Source organism: Rousettus aegyptiacus, unplaced genomic scaffold (genome assembly GCF_014176215.1).
Source record: "Rousettus aegyptiacus isolate mRouAeg1 unplaced genomic scaffold, mRouAeg1.p scaffold_m13_p_8, whole genome shotgun sequence".
Lineage (NCBI taxonomy): Eukaryota > Metazoa > Chordata > Mammalia > Chiroptera > Pteropodidae > Rousettus > Rousettus aegyptiacus.
The window spans coordinates 90,558,127-90,579,668 of record NW_023416311.1 but is presented as its reverse complement, the minus strand read 5'-3'; the positions used below and the strand labels follow the sequence as shown (position 1 = coordinate 90,579,668).

Sequence of the window (21,542 nt, the reverse complement as noted above, 5' to 3'; positions counted from 1 at the left end):
AGGCCTGCTAGCCTTCCTCAGGACCACCGAAAGAAGAATGTTTGGAAAATACCACTTTTCTAGTCTCTGGTGCTTTCCACCTCCCTAATGATGCTACTCAACTTCCACTAAGGCAGCCAAAGCCCAGCCCTGACTTGTACAGTCAACTGCGAAGTTGAATCCAAGGTTACTAGTTACCAGTGAAGATTATTTAAGAAAAATTGTAGAATTTTAGTGTTGAAGCTTCGGCCAGAGATGTTAAGTGGCACAGCTATTTGGCTCAGAACCTGGGTCTCCTGGCTCCTGGTCCAGGGCTCTCCAACTTCATGTCTCCTCTCAGCCCTATGAACTGGATGCTCTCACAGTGTAGTAGCTATTTGTCTGGACTAGTGAACAGGACAACATTTAGCTTCAATTTTGGAAACATGACCTGGGTTTCTAGCAGTAGGATAAAATGCAGCATGGAAGGGAGTAAAGGTGGGATCTGAAATTAGCCTCAGATATTTAGATTCAGAACCATTCAACATGATTTCATCACTGCAAAGGGAACAGCTGTTCAGTAAGGAACAGTTCCATTTTTTTTTCAGGAGCTCCTCTTACATAACTATCTGGGTTGTTTTTGTATGTTGGGTCAAATATTAATCATGGTAAAAGTCTAGCAGTTTCCCAAACCCAAAATAACAGTGATTCTAACAAAGTGTGCACTCATGTTTCCTTCATATAACTGTCTGGCTATAACAAGCTTAGAGCTCTTCTGATGGCTTCTCTATGTCAGAGACCCAAGATCCTTCCATTTTATAGTTCTGTCAACCCCTGTAGCCCTCTTCCCCATGGTTCACATTCACTTACTGTCACCTTCACATTTTAGTCCATAGACAAGGAAAAAAAGAAAGGGAACATATCCTTCCTATTAAAGGCATAACTCAAATTGCCCTCAGCATTTTTACTCACATCCTGTTGGACAGAATTTAGTCACATGACCACACCTAGTTGCAAGGGAGGCTGGGAAATGTAGTACTTGAGTGGCCATGCCCCAACTGCAATATGGGGGTTCTCTTATAAAAGAGGAGAGCATGGATATGAGGGGACAATGTGTCATACAATCTGTGAATGGAGAAAATGGGGCTGGCACTGTAGACAAGGAAAAAGCATTTGGACATCTGAAAAACAAATTGTTAGCCTGAGAGTTTGACATACTCTGTATGAGACTTGGGAAGTTGGAAGCATGTTAAGTTATGGTGTGTTTTGTGAAGGAAACTAGAGCCATTTGTGTCCCCAAGGTAGTTAAATAAACTCTCTGGGTCTAGTCTTATCATCTGTAAAAACAAAGATAGTAAGACTGACTTCTTGGAACTATTGTGAAGAATGACTGTGACAATGGTATGCAAAGATGATATAAATTTCAGAATGGTATATACATGCAAAACGTTAGATTATACCAATCATAAGATGAAAGTTTGTCCTTTCTGGCGATCTGTGAAGGAGGCAAGAGTCCTGAGGAATAACTCACTTGATTCAAAGTCGTTTGAGCTTTCTACTTGGGCTCAGTGAACCAGGCGGCCTTGCTTTTCTCTTCTGTAGATATAATCTTCTGATTGCATGACATACATGGGTAGTGTTGAGAAGCCAAAGGAGGCAACTTTTAGAAAGAATTTTTCATTTCACAAAGGGCTGGACAAACACAAAAGCAGGGTTATTTTGCAGGAAAGCACCCAACTTTGCCAAAGAAAAGAAAAGGTGGTTGGTTATAAGATATTTAAGGACATAAATATAAAGAGTTGTGGACTGTGCGGTATTTTACTAAGGAATCCAAGGGTTATCACAAGTCACAATATAATGAGAGATTTCATTTGGGAGGAATGGTGCCAAGGGAAGAAGTGACAGTTAAATCATTGAATCCAGCCCTTCTTTTCCTGGCTCCTGCTATTCAGTCCCCTGGATTTCATTCTCTTATGACAACTTACCAGGCTGTCAGCACAGGATAGAAACAGAAAAAGACTGGAAACAGTTGACTTCTGGGAGGGTCACTCTCTACCTCTCAGAATATGCCTGGGCTAAAGGTAGCACTAATCTTCCAACTTTTTAAATATCCAATACATAAATTTCCATGTTTATAGATAAAATAATAATCTATTCTTCAGTAAGTATTTATGGGAAGTATGTTTTGTAGACTTAAATATTATCCAGTATTTTTTGTGCACGTATTATCAAGTTAGAACTTGAGCCTCGGAGTCAAACAAAGCAGGTTCCAAATACCCAGCGTGCCGCGTAATAAATGTATGTCCTTGAGCAAATAATTAACCTCTCAGGAATTCCCTTTTCTCTTCTATAAATGGAGATAAGAGTGATACCTGCCTCATAGGACTGAATGAAGAATTAAACCAGGCTATACGTGTTCCTGGAAGAGAGAAATAATACATGGTAACTAATGGTTGCTGTATTTGGTATTAGCTCATTGCTAATATTTATCATAATCTATGAAACCACACCATAACCCCTATCATTCATACAACATAATAAATTCATGGGAGAAAGAATTCTAAAGCAAAAGACTTAGAGAACATTCAGTCGGTTTGAATATGTATTTCTGCTTCTGTGGGAAAAGCCTGGGAGTGGCCGTTGGGAGAAGTGAGAACAGAGTCTCGTATCCACCTGCTACCTCCAGTCTCTTAACCACCCAACTTGCCATGAAACCAGGGACAGATGGTGGAACTAGGATGCACAGATGCAGGGAATTAGAGCAGGAGGGGTCTGCGAAAGCAGGTCCATATGTTCAGCAAAGACCTCTTGTGCGGCTGCATGTAGGATAGAGTGGGAATGGGGAGAGGGAGAGGGAAGGGAGGATTGGAGATAGACACTCTCCAGGTAAAGATTCAGAGGAAGTGAGAGACAGGAGCAGGTCTGAAAGACACATGGAAGTGGCTGGAGGGAGGCGAGTAGAAGGAAATCAGCCCCGTATCTGGAGTTACTACCTCCAGAGCTGGGGGCAAAGGTACCTAATGAAGATGCAGGCACCAGGAGTAGGAGCTGGTTCTTAATGAGGTAATCTGCTTATAGTGGACATCTTGGTTTAATTTCTTTCTTTTGTTCATTGACTGGTTCATTTAGTCCTTCATCAAAAAGCATTACTTGGGCATTTGCTACATGTCTGATATTACTTTGCAAGGCTTTGGGATGCCAGAGGAATGAGAACTTGCCTCCTTCCCTTGAGTAGGGGGTGAGAGGGTGACAAATAAACAGACAATTACAGCATCAGGTGAGTGGTGTTAAGACTGAGGTATACCAAGGACACCGGGCCTACAGGAGGGGTGCCTAACCAGACTGGGGGCTGGGGGTCAGAGAAATGAGGTAATGTCTCAGCGGAACTGAGTCATGAAGGATGAGCAGGAGTGAGCCAGGCAGGAGTGGGGAGAAGGGCATTTCATGTAGAGGGAGCAGCAGGTTCAAAGGCCCAGAGGCAAGGAATTGAATGGCGTAAATTTGAGCTCTGCCAAGTTCTTAAGTATGACTGGAATATAGAATGCAAGGAAGGGAGGTGGCTCAGTATGATGTTAGAAGGATAAACAGGGGGACACAGATATGTTATTCTAAAGGGATTTTAAAGTGGGAAGTGACATGATCGGCTTTGGTGTTTGGGAAGGCAGCTCTACTAGCAGTGTGGAGTCTACCTTGGAGGTGCCGGCCGTATTGGTGGCAGGGAGCATCGGGGCCCAGTGTCATAATTATGAGGATTTGGACTTAAATGTCTATGAGGATGAAAGGACATAAACAGATTCAAGTGAAATGAGAGACTACTGGTAATTGTATCAGTAACTGAACAGTGGTCAGGGAGGAGTGAACAGAGAGAAAGTGTCCAGAATTTCTGGTCTGAGTAATGAGAGAGAGAACACAAGCGAAGCAATTTTTTGTTTTGTTTTTGGTGGGAGAAGGAGGAATGATTAGTTGCGCTTTGGTGATGTTGACTTTGATTTGCTTCACAGCTGTTGGGTGGAGTTCAAGAGGCTGTCACAAACCCAGGTCTGGACATCAAGAGGCAGGTCAGGGCTGGAGATGTGGATTTAGAAAGTGTCACTCGAAGGTGGTGCTAGAAGCTAGAAGCTAAGATATCTTCCCTTTTCCGAGATTTCGCTTTACATAGTTTCGTTACCCATGGTCAACTGAGGTCTTAATATATTAAATGGGAATAAACAATTCTAAGTTTTAAATTGCGTGCCCTTCTGAGCAGTGTGATGGAATCACACACCATCCCATTCTGTCCCACCTGAGACATGAATCATCCCTTTGTCCAGCGAATCCATGTTGTATATGCTCCCCAACCTTAGTCACTTATTGTATAGATTCCAATAAAGCGTAATTCTCTAGTCTTGGGAAATATGTCATGGTTGTTTTCCTCTTTGTAAATTTTAAAACCTGTCCAATCTTTGAGAGAGCAAAACAATCTCAGTACCAAGCTATTTTACAGGGGCTTCTAGATGCCACCCTCATGAAAATTGTCTATTTTGTCCCAAAAGAACTTCTGATCATTGACACCCTTCCTTTTTGGTCGTTGACAGGAGGAAGTGATCGGAGGTTTGAAACCAGGCACGGAATATCAAGTGAGCGTAGCAGCTTACGGCCTGATGGGCAAAGGGCGACTTAGCTCTCCTCGACATGTTACCACTTTGTCTCAAGGTAAATGGATTTAATTCATTAATAATACGAAAGTAATGGGTGCTCTTCATTCATTCCTTCATTCAGTATAAATCAACGAGGACCTACAGTGTGCCAGGCACTGTAGTAGGCTCTGGAATTTGGTGGCGAACATGGCTCTGCCCTCTCAGAACTCTGTGGGTGGGACAAGACATTATCTAATTAATGGGTAGTCACGGATTGCGATAAGTGCTTTCTATTGTGCTGTAAGAATGTACAAAGGAAGACTCGATGTCGGAGTAAGCTAAGAATTCCCTGAAGAGATGACTACTAAGTGGAGATCTGATGACGAGTAGGAATTAAGAAGGTTAGGAAGGGAAGTCAGAGCAGAGAATCCAGCAAAAGCTCGTTAAGGTGGCACCATGCTGGACACTGGGGACAAGAGTGCTCGGATCATGTGTCATTGTTCACAAGGGGTTCATCGTGGCAGGAGCCTGTGCAGCCAGCTTGGAACACTCAGGAGGGAGCACTTCCTCCACCTTGAGACTCAGGGAGGGTTTCAGGAAGAATCCTATCTTCGGCCCCAATTTTGAAAACAGCATTAGTTATTGCTAGGAAGAGAAGGCAGGAAAAACGTTTCTGGCAGAAGCAATAGTATAAATGAAGGCTGAGATATATGAAAGTCTGGATATGAAAATAGTAATAGCAGTTACCTTGGGGTGAGAGAATCATGAGTGACTCCTATGTCTTTACAAATGAAGGTGTTTCTCAAATATCCTACCATTGGTATTTATTCTGATGATCAGGAGAACATACACACACACACACACACACACACACACACACACACCTGAAGGCAAGTGATTAAGCATTTAATTTTCCTTGTAGGTAAATATCAATTCTGACATGCCAACAGAGATGAAATACTATTAGGAGGTGATTGAAGGTTTTAAAGGGTGTTAAGATCGGACCATTGAGTGTTCCAGGGTCAGTGGCCTGAACATAATTTGGTTGGATTTCCAGACAGGGTGGCTGGGGGAAGAAGGGAAGACTAGCTCTCATTGGCTCAAACTGTACATAGTGATTCCAGTTGCAATTTTTTGTTTTGTTTTGTTTTGTTTTTGTTCGGATTTTGAGGCTGTTCTGTATAGAGGTGTTTAGGCTGTAGGAAGCACAATTTTAACAATATATATTAAACCACTTCGGTAGCAAAGATCACAAGCCAACCAGTTGTTTGCTGTCCTGCCTAGATTCCTGCCTGCCTCCCACGGCACCGCAACAGCCACACGTCACTGTGGTTTCTGACTCCGAGGTGGCCCTGTCCTGGAAACCCGGAGAGAGTGAAGGAAGTGCCCCTATTCAGTACTATTCTGTGGAATTCATCAGGTGAGGTTGTGTGTCACATCCAAAAGCCAAATGTAGTGACCTCGGGTATTGCAAGCATGACAGAAGACTAGAGGGAGGGTGGTCTCCTTAGTGTGTGTGTGTACAAGAGATGACAAAGGATTGGAGGCCTATATTTATACTCTATCCTTGGGCCAGCACCTCTCCCCATCCCTCCTCAGTGGTGGATCATCTGGTAAACTTGTCCCCATTCACGTTACCTCTTCCCCAGTTCCTTCCACACTCAGAGACTGTCCTAGGCTCTGACACTCCTAAGGTACCATTGACAACAAGCCTGCCTGCATCTCGTGCCTGAAACTTGCCTCCCTGCCTTTAAAACATTATATCTGAAGTATGTGATGGTGACTTTTCTGGAGTGAAGGGGAAAACCCTTGAAAAACAAGTACAATTTATTGTTTCCTTCTCATCCATGATGCTGAAGACAAGTTTCTTGATTTGGTTTCAGCTTTTTTTTTCTCATCTACCTCTCCAGTTCTTGTTATTCAGCTTATCAGAGGGTAAAAGAATGATGTGAAGCCTTTCTAAGAGCTCACAAACGTAAACGCAGGATTCTTAATGCTGCTATGTAATTTTTAGCAAAAGGAAAAATAGATGAGCAAAAAGAATTCCCAAGCTAAGATTCTTCCTCTGAACTCTAGTTGCAGTTGGATTTTGAACTGGAGCACCTAGCTGATGAAAACAGCGTTTGTGGAATTGGTATTCTCTCCATGAAAGGTGATAGGGCTTGTCCGAGACTTGCCGCGTTTTGGATTCATAAAGAGACTTGTTCAGTTCAACCTCATTCCTGAGGCTCTCTGAAGCTGGGACAAAGGATTCTGCCAAGATTTGATTAGTTTTATTTCTCTTTCTTGACTTTCTAGCTTATTCCTTGGTAGTGGAAAACAATTACTTGTTTCTTCAGAGAAGTTCTGCACTGAGTTTCTTTAATGCTTGAGTACAGAGCTTATTTCAGGTAGGACTTGTAGAATTCCAAGTGGAAGAAGACTGAAAGAAGATGAAACGGTAATGTACGAGCTCCTGAGACGGTAAAGTCCAGTGGCAGACCTGAATTCAAGGAAGACTAGGTCTTCGCCACATCAGTGGTCTGTGTGCTATGCTCTCCCCTTTATCAGCTTCATTTTCAGTCAAGTTCTTCCTGTGCGGTGGCTGATGGCCACCAGGTCCTGAAGTCTCATAGACGAGTAGTTTAGCTCTCCAAAGGAAAAGAGTAGCTGTTTCTTAGTGGACCCATTGAAGTGTCAATATTCACTCTGATCGGCCAGGCTAGGGTCTCTCTCCAGTCTCTGAGCCAATTATTGCAACCAGGGAGGAGAATACAGGAGTTGGTCAGCACATGTCATGTTCTGAGCTCTGGAAGTAAGAACTGGTGGGTCAGTTAGACCTGAAGTGCATGGACTGAGAGTTCAAGAGTGTTGAAAAGTGAGGTGCGATCAATGGAAAAGGGAGAAATGTTAAAATAAATAAATAACAGTTGCCTACCATAAGGCTCCAGGCCAGTGATCTTCACTGAGGAGAATATAAATCCTGCCAGTGAACAGATTTGGTAGACAAAGCTTAGAGTGCTCTTGGAGTAGAAAAGGTTCTCATTCTGGTTCCAAAAGTAGTTAAAAATATAACACTGGAAAATCCTAAAACCTCAGCTTTTTCATCTGTACAACTTGGAGTGAAGCTTAACATTTCTAATTTACTTGTCCGACACCAGCAAAGCATAATGTAACACTTCAGAATTTTGAAAAATGCTGAGTTTTTTTAATTTTTAGTTTTATATGGTAACCTAGCAGAACATCTGTGTAACCCCCAGCAAAGGTGATGGTTGTCATTTATTATTAATTTTGTGCTAAAGCATGTATTTTTTTTAAAACTTATTTTATGTCTGGAATGTTGTTAAAAGGTAGAAATTCATTTTTTAACCTGTGTGCACAAGTGAAAGTGAAAGATAAAAGAGATTCATTGGATTAAGAACCAGAAGCACTGAAGGAGTTGGCTCTGAGCAGGTCACCTCCCCTCCTGAAGTCTCAATGCCTCTCATAGTTTTTCTTTCCCAAAGCAGAGTCTGAGACAAGGACCTGGATGCAAGTAGTTTTAGAAAAAGGAATGAGAAGTGAGGAGAGTGAGACAAAGAAGGAAGACGCACGCATAAGTTTGTGTTACTGAAGTCACCTCTATAGGCAACAGGGGCTACAGAAGGAGCTTGATTCCACTGAGACTTCTCTGAAGTGTACAGAATTCCTGTCGAATTTGCCTATCAAATTTACCTGTCAAAAGGACAGGAGCCATTTACCCTCAGCTTCTGTCCTCCTTGGTTGAGTGAGGGTTCTTTCCCAGAGGTATAATTCCCAGCCTTTTGGCTCAACTGGCATGTGGATTAAGGAGATGGGGTGTGGAGATCCTGGGAGAGAAGGAGCTGTGATATGAGCATAGTAGGTGCTTGAGTTTGGATACTGGTCACACAAGGCAAGTCTGAGCTCACACGGAACTCTCCATACCCCAGGGGCTGCTAAAATCAGTGAGACAAGGGAAGGTAACACAGGCCCCAGAGGCGCTGACTACAGTGTCCTTATCTGAAAAACATGAGTGATAACTCCTTCCAAAGTTATGGTGTGTGGTTGGCAGAATCATGTGAAATTACATATAAGAAAGAACTTTGTAGACGTTAAAAACCTGCAAAAGTGTCAGGTATACATGGCTGTTCTGTACCTAGCTTTAATAATTATAATTTCTCTCCAACAAAAATGCATTTTAACATTCAGAACTGTCTCTAACATTTGAGGGGCTCAGGCCCCAAGTTTTTATGTATAAATATTTTTAAATTATACACCATTCTAACAAACTGTTACATACATTTTTGTGTTTATATTGACATATATACCTTCACAGTGTCTTGGAAAGCTAGCTTCCGGTTTAGAGTTCTTGGAAATCTTGAATTCCAAAAGGAACATGGTAGAATGTCAGCCCTTGATTCCTGCTCTCTGGTAGGAATTCTGCCTCTATTATCTTTTCCAGAATATGTAGCTCCAGTCAAGTGATTTTCATTTCAGAACCTTCATTTCCTCATCTGTAAAATCAAGTTAATGTGACCCTCATAGCAGGGTTGTTGGTCATAGATTTCACATAGTGTTTATTATACATAGTAGACGTTCAATATGTGTTTGTTTCCTTCCCACTATATCCCTAATTCCCTTTTTTTAAAGAAAGAAAGTGAGACTCAGTTGCTTAAGTTGCTTTCCCATGGTGAAATGACTGGATGGGGACAGAATTAAAATTAGAACTGAAGTCCCCTGACTCTCAGCCCAGTGTTTGTTTCATGAAACATCACTTCATGCCTGTGATCCACCTTCAGAGACGGAAGCATGGACTCAGCCCTCCCAGAGCCCCTCTGGCCGAGAATATCGGAAGCCTCCTTTTAGCCTGAAGTTGGCTATTGTTCCAGAAAGAAAGCTTTCATAGCTTGTTGTGGCCTTTACTGTTTGGCTGCAAAATAAATCCCTGCATTCATTCGTAAACATCTCAGAGTCTGTCCTGATACAGGTGAGTGCCTGAGGATATGTGTTTAGAGAGAGCTTTCCTGGGCTCTAAATCAGAAATTGCAATTAGTGTGAAAAGTTTTGGGGGTCTTCAGTTACTCTATTTTACCGGGAGAGGTTTGTTTAATGTTTAATATTGAATTCCTTTTGCCCAGATACCTCCTGTGTACAGAAACACCTTGAAAACAGGTCTCTGTATGAACCAAAAGTTTCTCCCTATATTCTATAGGCAGGCACTTGATAGGCCAAGGCTAGGAAATTGTAGAAATCAGTTTATCACCAGAGGTTATCTTCAGATTTCAACCTATCTAAGTTCTGTCATTGGAAGATTAGGTTCCAGTCCTCTCTTTGTCTTGGCGATGCTTACATATCGGTTGTTCTTATTCAATAAGGATAATGATATCAAAGACATTGTTAGGAAATAATCTTGCAAAGCGAACAAAAAAACTTAACTGGCTAATAAAAGATTGGCCTGAGAAATTATGTTAGACCAGGATGTGGGGGTACTGACTTCTTATCTGCTGGTTTGGTGATACTTCAGGTGAACATTATGTATTTATGATGCTCATGTGAGTAATGGGATTAGGACCAAGCAAGTTTTTGTTCTTCATCCAGCTTCTGTTTCCCCCAAAGATGGCCTGCAGTTATTCATTATCTTTTTTGCTAACAGTAGATTTTTAATTTTTAATCAGTGTAGAAAAGATTCGAAGTGGCAAATTCTAAGTAAGCCTGCAGCCTGTAACATATTTTGCAATGTCTCAAAATTTTTTATCTGTTCTTTTACAACAGAAAAACCATGCAACAGAGGTGAAAGAGAATTTTTTTTTTCTTTTTCTAAAGTGATACTGAAATTTCCTTTGTGGGCAGCATTGCTTAGTGTTTATTAAAATAAATACCAAGCATAAATATAGCTACCTATATTTTGAAATATTTTGGCTATAAATATCTGAGAAACTTTCCTCCTTCTGCCTAAGAATTTCCCCAGGGTAACTGCCTTTCTCATAAGCAAAAATACGTATACTATGGTGGCAATGAAAACCAAAGGCTTGGAAAAATATTCCTCACCTCTGATGTTCCAATTGGAGTTCCATGTGCTACATATGCTATCAGGTTAGGAGAAAGTGAAAGATAGTTTTCATTTAACTTACCTATGGTATTTATGTAGGTGTGAACTGATTGGTTAAAATTCCTTCAGAGCTTTGCATTGTCTGTTGCTGAAAAGGGTAGAATAAAGATTTTAATGGCCATTTTCAGTAAAAAGTTCACCACTGGCTTATTTTGAGTACTTATTTTGTGAAAGTTCGAAATACTTGTGTGTATGTTTTAGCGACACAGGTCAAGAGATGTTGATCTCTAAATCTCAGCCCAAGAAAATTATACTAATAAATGAGAAATAACAAAGGCTTCCTCTCTTTTCCCTTTCACGCCATTCTTCCTAAATAATTCCTTGGTCCCTTGTAGATGCTTTAATAATAAGACTTGCAAAATTCATCTTCACACAAGGCTGCTCCCAAGCCGATTTTCACTTCAGAATCTCAAGGTCATGCACACCTAGGTGGGTTTTGAAAATTATTCACAAATCGACATTTTTATCAAAAGTCATCTATCTTTCTGTCCTATCATAAACTCTTTCTTAACCTACGAGTAACAAATGAACTTAATTAGTTTCCTCATAGGAAGTGACCCTGCAAAGGCTGTTACTGAAATGAAAATCAAGTCTAGGATTCAGAATGGAAGCAGAACAGATTATGGATTTTCCTTGAATAGTTTTAAGGGATGATATGATTTGACTCATGGTCAAGGTCACAGACTATGAAAGTTAAAGCATTTTCTCATTCAGAATTGAGACTTACAGTTTGATTCTTGGTTTCATCTCTCAGGTTTAAGTTTGTCCAAATGTGGAATCAGAAGACAAGAGCTGAGCTGGCTTCTAACCCTGGGGACGAGTGGCTTGATTCTAATTTGCAGCTTCCTTACATATAAAATAAGGCTGGACAGTTTGACTTCTAAAATCTGGTGACTCTGATTTTTTTTATCCTCGTGACAAAAGTGAGGCAGTATAGACTGGCGATTTATATACAGGCTCTGAAGCTAGACTCTCTAGTCCAACCCTTACCGCTCCTCACTTTTAAAGCATTTGATCTTGGGTGAATTATTTATGCTTCTTCAGAGAGAAGGATGGGGATAATAATTTACTTACCTTATAGAGTTGTTGTGAGATTAAATGAGTTGATAACATGAAATGTACAGAACAGTGCCTGGCACATAGTAAGTGCCTAATTAATGTAAACTCTTCCTATATATGGTTTTTGTGAAAGGTCTTTTCTGCTTTTCTAGATAGCCATGTTCTTTCTCGGCCAGAAGTCTTTATGCTCGCTATTCTTTGCCAGGATAGCTCTTCTATCTCTTTACTTAGCTACTCTTGTTCATTCATCGGGACCCCTGTTTAATTATCACTTCCTCCAGGAAGCCTTCTCTGAACGTTTAGCCCTTCTTCAGACTGGGTTAGGTACAACATTTACTTGCAACACTCATCACACTCACATTTAATTACCACTCAAGGTCTGTCTTTCTCACCATAACACGAGGGCAACGTTTGACTCCCTTCCCTCTGTGGAATACAGCCCTTAGCACAGAGTAAACGTAATTCTTGTCAAAAAAGTGCTGGTGAACATTTGGAGACAGTCATGGCACTGAATCTAGAAAATGCCAACAACTAGATGGAGCCTCCTGACAGCTTCCTAACCTCTCTGAGCCTTACTTCCCGCAGCTGTAAAGTAGGATGACAATAGTGGCTACCTAGGAAGGGTCGTGAAGATGAAAAGATACATGTATAGCACTTTGAAGAGTGGCTCAGGGACAATTTTGTTTATGTTGGTTTTTTTTCTTATCCTGAGCCACATGAAAAATGGAAATGTTTTGCCACAGTAGCCACAGGGGGTTCAGTGAATCCTTTACCACTAATCTCAGAGGCCACAACAGTAACCAACATCCTACCTCACCAACTGCAGGAATAAAAGCCAGACAAAACCCCAACAAGTATGTGCAAACACCTCTCTCTCCCCTGTCCCCTGACAGGGTGTTATTTATTGCCTTTGTTTTCTCATCATAAAAGGAATATCAGTACATGGTAAAGCTTCACATAATACCTCAATGTGTAAGACTAACTTGAAAGTTCACGTTGTGATTTTATTTTGCACGGAATACTAACTTGTGTTTGGAGTTCTTTATAATATACAAGTGAATTGCCAATTTTTTTCATAGCCTTTTACTAGAATTTATACCAATAATTGGCCAAATGGCTGCAATATTTAACCATGAGGTAGCACTGTGTTGGTTTTCCTACCCCTAAAACTATAGGACCTAAAAATTTAACTAATTGTTCTTACACAGTTAATTTGGAAGAGAGTGGGGGGAAAAAAACCCAAAAATCTGCCTTTTTTTTTTTTTAAGAACGTGTTTAGGAAGTTATGCTTCCTTACCACCAGATTTAGAAATAAGCAAGAATGAGCTTGCTCCGATATCAGCTTAGATTTTATGTTAACAAGTGGTGCTTCACAAAGAAGTCTTTTTTCTTACCTTTAGTTACCAAATTGAAAATCTCAGAAGCACCTTCCAGACTGGTGCTTGGTCCCAGAAATCCTGGCAGCTGCCAAGTTCATCCATCCAGGCTCAAATGGAAGGGCGATTCTGAATGTTTTGCAGAAGTCTGACCAATAGTTATACAAATTGATCCTTTAAAGCTTCAATCCCTCTGACCAAGAGCGACCACGAGCGGTCACAAGTGGTCCCAGTGTAATCTCAGGTCAGATTGATGGGAGTTGACATAAATTGAATTCTTGTGTAACAGCGTTGGGAGCCATTTGTAAACTGTAAGTGAAAGTGTGCTCTTCTGTTGCTCTGCCCGGCACAAAACGCCAGCTGAGTTTATTACCCCAATCTATCCATCTGTTTGTCATTTGGTTGGGGTGAACCGGTTTGTAAATAAAGAAAGAAGGCTGAAAGCTGAAGGTCAAATAATACATTTTTTAAAAACCATGACTTCTTAGTGGTTTTGGACTTTCTCTGCAATTCATTTAAGTGTAGAACAAATCCTTCATAAAACCCATCTGTAGAATTGACAGAGAAGTGGAGGCTTTTCTGAGCATGAGGTTTCCTCCACCCTCGTTGTGTTCGCCCTGGATAATCTCTGGGATCATGTCTCTTCTCCTAGAACAGGGTGCTTGACCTGCAGTCTTGATCTTCGAGAGGATTGAATTTGAGGGGCCCCTGGACTTTGGTTGGACAAAAATTAGATCCTGAGTTTCACCAACTGAAGTTTAGCAGTTCTTTCAAATATGAATGTAGGCAACAAAAGTACATAGGCAAACAATACCTAACTGGTATTAGCAATTCCTGTGACTTCATCACCATTAGAATCATAGATATTTTCTTATCCCATTACAATTGTTGCACATATCTCAAAATTCCAGTTATGCTTACCACCAGTTTAAAATTATTATAGTTATTAAGTCGATCGCTAGGTATTATTATCTAACTTATTAATAAAGAAGTACATCTATGAGCATATCATATTTTTAAATAATTGTTTTCAATATAATTGGTTTCCTTTGTGAACCTATGTGTTTTATTTAATTCATTGAAAAATATTCTTCCAAGAGGGGGTTCATAGGCTTCCTCAGACTATCAAAGTGGCACAAACAAGGTAAAAGATTGTTGTTTCAGGTCAGGGGTTGTAAAACTTTTTCTCACAGGGTCAAAGAGTAAGTATTTTATGTTTTGTCAGCTATATGACCTCTGTCTCAATTACTCGTTTCTGCCATTGTATCAGAAAAGCAACCATAGACAATACCTGAACAAACAAACATTGTCATGTTCCAGTAAAACTTTATTTACGAAACCTGGAAGCTTCTTGGAAGTTTGTCACTCCCTGGTTTAGAGCATCTTGTTATTCCTAGGGTCAAATTCTGAAGCTATTTCTGTTCAGCTCAATCACCCTTTATCGGATACTCACTGTGTACATATATTCATCCAGACAGGTACTACTAAGTGTCTTCTATGTGCACATGATACGTAGAGCTCATGTTGCTCCTGTCCCTCCTTCACCACGGATGCTCTATTCCTTTTCAGTTATCCAAACTGAAATGCATTCAGAATCTAAATTAAGTTCTTCCTGGTACTTGCAGACTTTCCCCAGGATTTTCCTTCACCTTTATCCATTCAAACATAGATCTTAAAATATGGTATTTTGTACCCGCTTCCTACTGATCTTTAGATGTATTATCTCCCAATTAGTTAGAAACTCCCTGGGAATGGGACTGTTTATAGTTCCTTGGGGCCTCCAGAATATAGCTTCTGTGATGGATGCCTCATTGATAATCATTAAACACTTGCCAATTGACAAATCCAAGACAGCTACCTACTGGGTTTGATGGTACCAAGAAAAATGATTATCATTAAAGATGAAGTTGGCAATGGGAGAGGTGGTTAAAATGGCAAAAGAAAGAAAGGAAATAAAACAGAAAAATAGACTACCCAGTGGTTCTGTGACTTTGGATAAATCATTTCCTTCGGCTTCCACATGGGTAGAATGAGTGACTCTTAGTCAACTAGACCAATGACTTAAAGCTTTTGAGAACCCGATAGAAGCTAAGGACCCTTTACTTAGAAAAAGGAGATGATGTTTGCACATAAAATCTTGCATGTGGTTTTGAGAGCCCTCAGGCGCTCAGACCAAATGACCTCTGAGGTTCCTGGTGACCAGGCTGGATTCTATCTTGCCAGTGGCGATGCTTCCTTCCACTCAGATGAACCAGTGAGTGAGTCTTGATTACTTGAATCAGTTAACTGGGATGGAGGTAGTCACTGGTGACACATTACATGTTCACCATCTGAACTCCCTACCCAGCCACATTCCAAAGGTGTTCCACTGATCTCCTGAGAAGCAGGATGTCCAACTCAACCCTCTCCCCCTATTTGGGAAGTGCTTGCAGTGCCCACCCTCCTCATGGTTGCCCATCTTTACCTGGGATGGCAGCTCATTCTTAGCCTGCTTCTCTCTCCCTCTAGCCTTTTTGTTGTTGGGAAAATTGGCAGGCCAGTGTTGCTATGGTGATTTAACTTTGTACTTAGAATAACATTATTTTCTTTAGTTGAAAAAGATAAAGCTATTCTTTGGGGGTGATCTAAGACAATACTTTTGCCTGGTTATCTCTTTCCCAACCTCACCTTTGCACTTTTGTATCTTGAGAGACTCTAAAAACATTTAAATGCAAAACCCATGATTAAATCAGAGGCAAAATGTTAAAGGTTTTGAACTGGCATTCGATCTGCATGAGCTTTCCTCTCTCACTCTATATAATGAAATTAAAGGTTAATGATTTTAATCTCTTATTTGCTGAAAATGTAGGGTTTTTTTCTGCATTAAGTGAACAAATACAAAATAATCGCCCTTGTGGAGGCAGCAGGGAGGGAGCTGTAATTTTTAGATGAAGATTGTTGCAGATATTTGCCGGTAGCTGTGGGTAAACAATGGCACCCAGGGCAGTTACCGGTCATTTCCTCTATAAATGCCACAGGGAAGCTTAGCAAAGAATAATAGGAGAGTTTTATCTATAGATCACATCTTTTCTGACTTTACTTTTAGGGTATTCCCTGTGGCTTTCTTTTGTGAAGTGATTTTATTCTAATTTGAGTTTGTAAATGTGTTTTCTTTCAACTCACTGAGGTTTTCTCTTTGATGACAAAGTTAGTTTACATGAGAAGTCCATCTTTAGGGAAAAGATATCAAAAAAGAGAAACAAATTCTACTTCCTCTGGTCTGCATGGTGAACCCAAAGAAACATCTTTTCCTGGGCTTAGGTCTCCATTTGGCTTTCAGCAATTCATGCTAATGAGAAACTAGCCAAGCACTCACTACCTTGTCTACAAATCTGAGTATCATCCAAGCATCTCCTTTCAGAAAAATCAGTCTCTATTTCCTTGCCTGGTAAATTGTTCATAAAGGACGAACTGCAAGTTTTTTGCTTTCTTCCTTCTTCTGAATATCTGTGAGCAGAGATGTTTATCAATAGAACAACTGAGAGGTGGTCAGAAAGCAAGCTAAAGGATGGAGAAGAGCTCCCCAACCACTATCACTCCAATTTTTCATTCGATATCAAGGATCATCTTAACCTAGCATTCCCTTGCCAACCCAAGACAGCCTCACCACTTATCAGCTGTGTGACCTGGAGCAAGTTAGTTATTTGATGCCTTAATTTACTCTGTAAAAAAAGGGGTGAGGAGAGGGGTGTTTAATATTAGTATCTACTGCAAAGGGTAGTCGTGAGAAGTAACTGAATTAAAGTATCAGAACAATGCTGGGTCCGGTAGTTGTTTCTTCTGGTTTTGCCATCTGCAGTTTTTGTTATTCACAGTCGGTCATTGCCCAAAAATATTACGTGGAAATTTCAGAAATAAATAATTCATAAGTTTTAAATTGCACACCATTCTGAGCAGTGTGATGAAATCTTGCACTGTCCTGCTCTTTCTTACCTGGGACGTGAATCATCCTTTTGGTCCAGCGTTATCTGCTCTGTATACACCACCCACCCTTAGTCACTTAGTAGCCACCTTGGTTATTAGATTGACTGTCATGGTATCATAGTCTTGTGTTCATGTTACCCTTATTTTCCTTAATAATAACCCCAAGGCGCAGGAGTAGCAATGCTGCCAACTTCAATATGACAAAGAGAAGCCAGAAAGTGATCCTTTAAGTGAAAAGTGAGTACAGTACAATAAGATATTTTGAGAATGAGACCACATTCACACAACTTTTATTGCAGTATGTTATTATAATTGTTATATTTGATTATTAGTTATTGCTGTTAACCTCTTGCTGTGCCTAATTTATAAATTAAACTTTTTCATTGGTGTGTATATATAGGAAAAAACATAGTGTATATAGGGTTCGGTACTATCCATGGTTTCAAGTATCCACTGGGGGTCTTGGAAGGTATCCCCCAGGGGGCACTTTTGTACTTAATAAGAACTTGGTGAGTGGTAGCGATTATTAGATACTAACACAAAACCCCAACTCCAGTTAGGCCAGTCACACTGTCCCCCAGGTAAGCACAATTATTCTCAAGTTCCATCTTGCAGTTCTCATTACCTGGAATGCTCTCCCTCCATTCTCCCACCAACTAGGCAGTCAGAACAAAGCAGCGCTGTCCAGTAGAAATACGATGCAAGCCCATATGAAAATTGAGGTTTTCTAATAGTGACATTATAAAGGTCATACGAAATTAATTTTAATAACATGTATTTTAACTCACTACATTTAAAGTATCATTTCAATATATAATCAATGAGATATTGCTTTACAATCCGATGATGTTTTACACTCATGGCACCTCTCAATTCAGACCACATTTCCAGTGCTGACTAACCACACGGGCTAGTGCTACTGCCTTGGAGCACACAGGGGTAGAGTAAGCAGTTGGCCTAGGGTTGCCTACGAGCTCTGTGATGCGGGTCCCTTAGTTAATGGCTAACATAGGCCTCGTGTTCGTAATGTGATGCCAGGGTATAGGTCTCATTTCATCTCTGTAACAGAGCTCTTAGATGGGTCCTTTTATCACCCCCATTTTACAGCTGAGAAAGAGACTAAAGAGGTTAAATAGTAGCTAGTAAGCAGCAAAGGCAGGATTCGATCGGCTCTGTCTGGCTCCAGAGTTCATACTCTCAGTCTCTGTGTGTTGCCTCCCAGACGGGCGCTCCAAGTGCAGAGTGAAGGTCTGCCTCTCTGCAGAGTTCTTAGCAGGACATGTGGAAATTCAGCAAGTTGGCACAGTTGCATGATTTTGTTAAGAGTGGGAAGAATGGCCATGAGCAGAACCTTCTTCGGTTTTCCCATGGCGATTTGTACAAATTAGTCACCCCATAAAACTTATATTTGTTTATTTTGTGAACAGATTGTGAGTTGATGGAATCTGTGCTCTCCTGACCTCTGGGAACGGGGACTATCAGGGGACGGCTGGTTTATGAAACATCTGGAAGGCAGAGTCCTTGAAAATGAACTTCGATGCGGAGGACCTTTTCACTGTAGTCAAGGCCGTGCGAGGAAAAGAGAATGATCTTTAAACAGTCCTGAAAACTGGTCCTAAAAATGATCTACTTGCTTTCATTGGCAGGGACTTAAAAATGATGACCTACGATTTAAAATCAAGATGACTTTTAGATAGGAAATGTTAATTCGTTTTAATAAATACTGCTTCCAGAGTTCAAATGCTGTGAGTTTACATAGCCAGCAACTTCCCTGCCCTCTGCTGTATCTCAACAACTGCTTCTTGTTTTCTTTTGTTTTGTTTTTTTTTTTAATTGATATAGACCAGATTTTGACAAGAGTTGGACCTTAATCCAAGAGCGGATCCAGATGGACTCCATGGTCATCAAGGGGCTTGATCCAGATACCAACTATCAGTTCGCTGTGAGGGCCATGAACCCCCATGGCCCCAGCCCCCGAAGCCAGCCCAGTGACACCATCCAAACCCCCCGTGAGTACTCTTCTGAAGGCCAGACCTAGCTGCATGGATGAGCCTGCCTCACAAGGACTCACTTGACCAGGGTTTCTTAGTGCCCCGTGGGTCAGCCTGGAATGGGGCTATTTCAGCTTTTCCTGCCGTAGTTTCCCAGCCCTTTGGAAGTTAGAGACTTTCAATAGGAACACAGCCTGTTTCTATGTACAGGAGGTCAGCAGAAGGTTTATTTTTGCATCATCCTTAGGGAATTTGAGGTCAGTTTTCTTTCATGAATACAGAATAGACCACATACCAAGATGATGTACAGCTTCCCCCCACCCCTTGCTTTTTATCTTTTAAGAAAATGTGTTCATTTTAAAATCACAGGATTAAAAATAATGCTCCTAGGCTCTCCAGGGATCGTGTTCGCCTGCAAATCATGGATACTCAGCTAAAATCAGTCCCTTCGTATGATGGTCAGGGAGAATCAAAGAAATCATTGGCGTGCTGACATGCAAGTGAGGGTCTGGCCAATGGCATAAGTTCGTTTCTGTCTTAGTGTCTCTCTAGGGAGCTGGGAGAAGCTTGGGTATCTGTCAGATCTCCTGGGGATTTTGAGAAAAGTCAGATTTGGATTCTGGGTTGGGGTTTAAGAACCTCCCACATGATTCAAAAACCTCACTTTGATTACTAGAACACCTTGCCAACTCATTTAGAAATCCGTCTTTTGAAAACGGAGGCACGTTTATATAAACCTAGAGCCCTGTGTAGTGGGGAGGTCTCAGACCTGAAATGTTGGCACTTTTTTTTTGTTTGAAGACTCTGTAATCTTTTCAATTTTGCCAACAAATTCCTCCCCATTCTGTGTCTGCAGAGCCCTGCTGCCACCCTCCTGGGTCCTCTTTACCCCAGAAAGGTGCTCCCAGGAAAGAGGCCTACCTGACACTGTCATTTGGTTTTCCATTGGCCAACACAGAGCCCTGTTATATTGGTTGGTGGATCTGAATAAACTCCTCCTCCCCGCTCCTCACAAAGCATCCACACAACTGACTTCCAAGGTCACTGCTGTTTCCCCGGGTGGAGATTCGCCAAGTTCCGCAAGTCCTAGGAATTTTGACTCTTCTGAAAACAAACCCTATCCAAACCTTGAATGTCAGGGCTCCTTCCTTCAGATCGAATGGTTGGGGGATATGGAGACATGAGGCCACACACACACACACACACACACCCGCCAGATACACAACAGCTATGATCACCCAACAGTTGTTTTACTCATCATCTTTAGAATTTAGAAGCTAAAACACCCCAGGCATCCGGCAAGAAGTGAAACTCTTTCTTTCTAGAAGAAATGTTAACAATTCTCTTTCCAATCAAAGGAAGGCCTCCTTCTACTCTTGTTGGATGAGATCTATGCTATAATCTTGGGTTAAACTTTATGATGCATGGTGGAAAATTGGGTAACAGGAGCTGGGGCAGCCTCGGACCCGACTGTTTCTGAACACGTAGTTTGTCTTTTCGTATTACAGCTAAGCAGACTCTGTCTCACGTGCCCACGCCACCCTTCCCCAGCCTCAAACCCCTCTGCTCCCGTGTTGTGAGCTGTCCTGGGCTCACCTCTTTCCTTCTATCCCCTCGTATCTCCCTCTCTGCAGAGATCAGACAGTAGAAGGATAAGACAGAACAATTCATGCTGGCCCTGGACGTGGGTGTAGAATCAGGAGTGAGGGGAAGACTGTGGGTTGGGGCATCTCTTAAATTTTTTCTTTTTAAACTGAAACACTGGTCTTGGAGTTTCTGATAATCATTTCCCCATTGGTGGATTCCAGTTTTGTGGATTAAGTGGGATAAGGTACGTGAATGTGCTTTAAAGATACGTAACATTTCGTTACAATTGGTCTCCAATGTGAAGAACAATTTTATCATTTCAAAGTAATAGTGTGCACCAAGGTGGCTGATTCAGTGAAACTCCCAATTATGAAATAGTTTTATATAAATACAATTAACTGATATATATATATATATATATATATATATAGTTACTCAAATCAAGATAACAGAAATAGAATTTATTAGATGGTCTATTTCATGAATACAAAAAAATGTGCTGTAATTGGTATTTCAGTTGTGGCTTTTTTCTCATGATCACTTATGTTTTAGAAAACCCTGTATTCTGATATATGCACACTTCTTATTTTACTATTAGTTTAGACTATTATTTTGCTTCAAAAGAAACCATTTTCTCACATAAAATTGCCTAATTACCAAATAGCACTTATTTGAATTATTATAAATTCTAGATATCAGAGCTCCTTTTGCTAAAGCCTCCTATGAGCAAGACACCACACTGAACACTTTGCCAAGGAAATCCCATTACTCATCCTCCCAAAACCTTGTGCTGGAAGGAAAATATCCCTTTTTATAGATTTTCGAAGATTGGGTCTACGTATTTTGAGAAGAATAATAATCGTAAAGACAGGATTTGAACTCAGGTTTGGCTGACTGCAAAGCC

At 40.9% G+C, this 21,542-nt stretch overlaps 1 protein-coding gene across 1 annotated transcript in view; it reads left to right on the top strand.

Moving 5' to 3' along the window:
* EGFLAM (EGF like, fibronectin type III and laminin G domains) overlaps positions 1-21,542 on the top strand; it is a 149,070-nt gene that overhangs the window by 58,406 nt on the left and 69,122 nt on the right. The window contains exons 4-6 of the mRNA XM_016153845.2: positions 4,533-4,650; positions 5,859-5,994; positions 18,903-19,069. Coding sequence (XP_016009331.2) covers positions 4,533-4,650; positions 5,859-5,994; positions 18,903-19,069 — 421 coding nt within the window. The remainder of the gene's footprint in view (positions 1-4,532; positions 4,651-5,858; positions 5,995-18,902; positions 19,070-21,542) is intronic.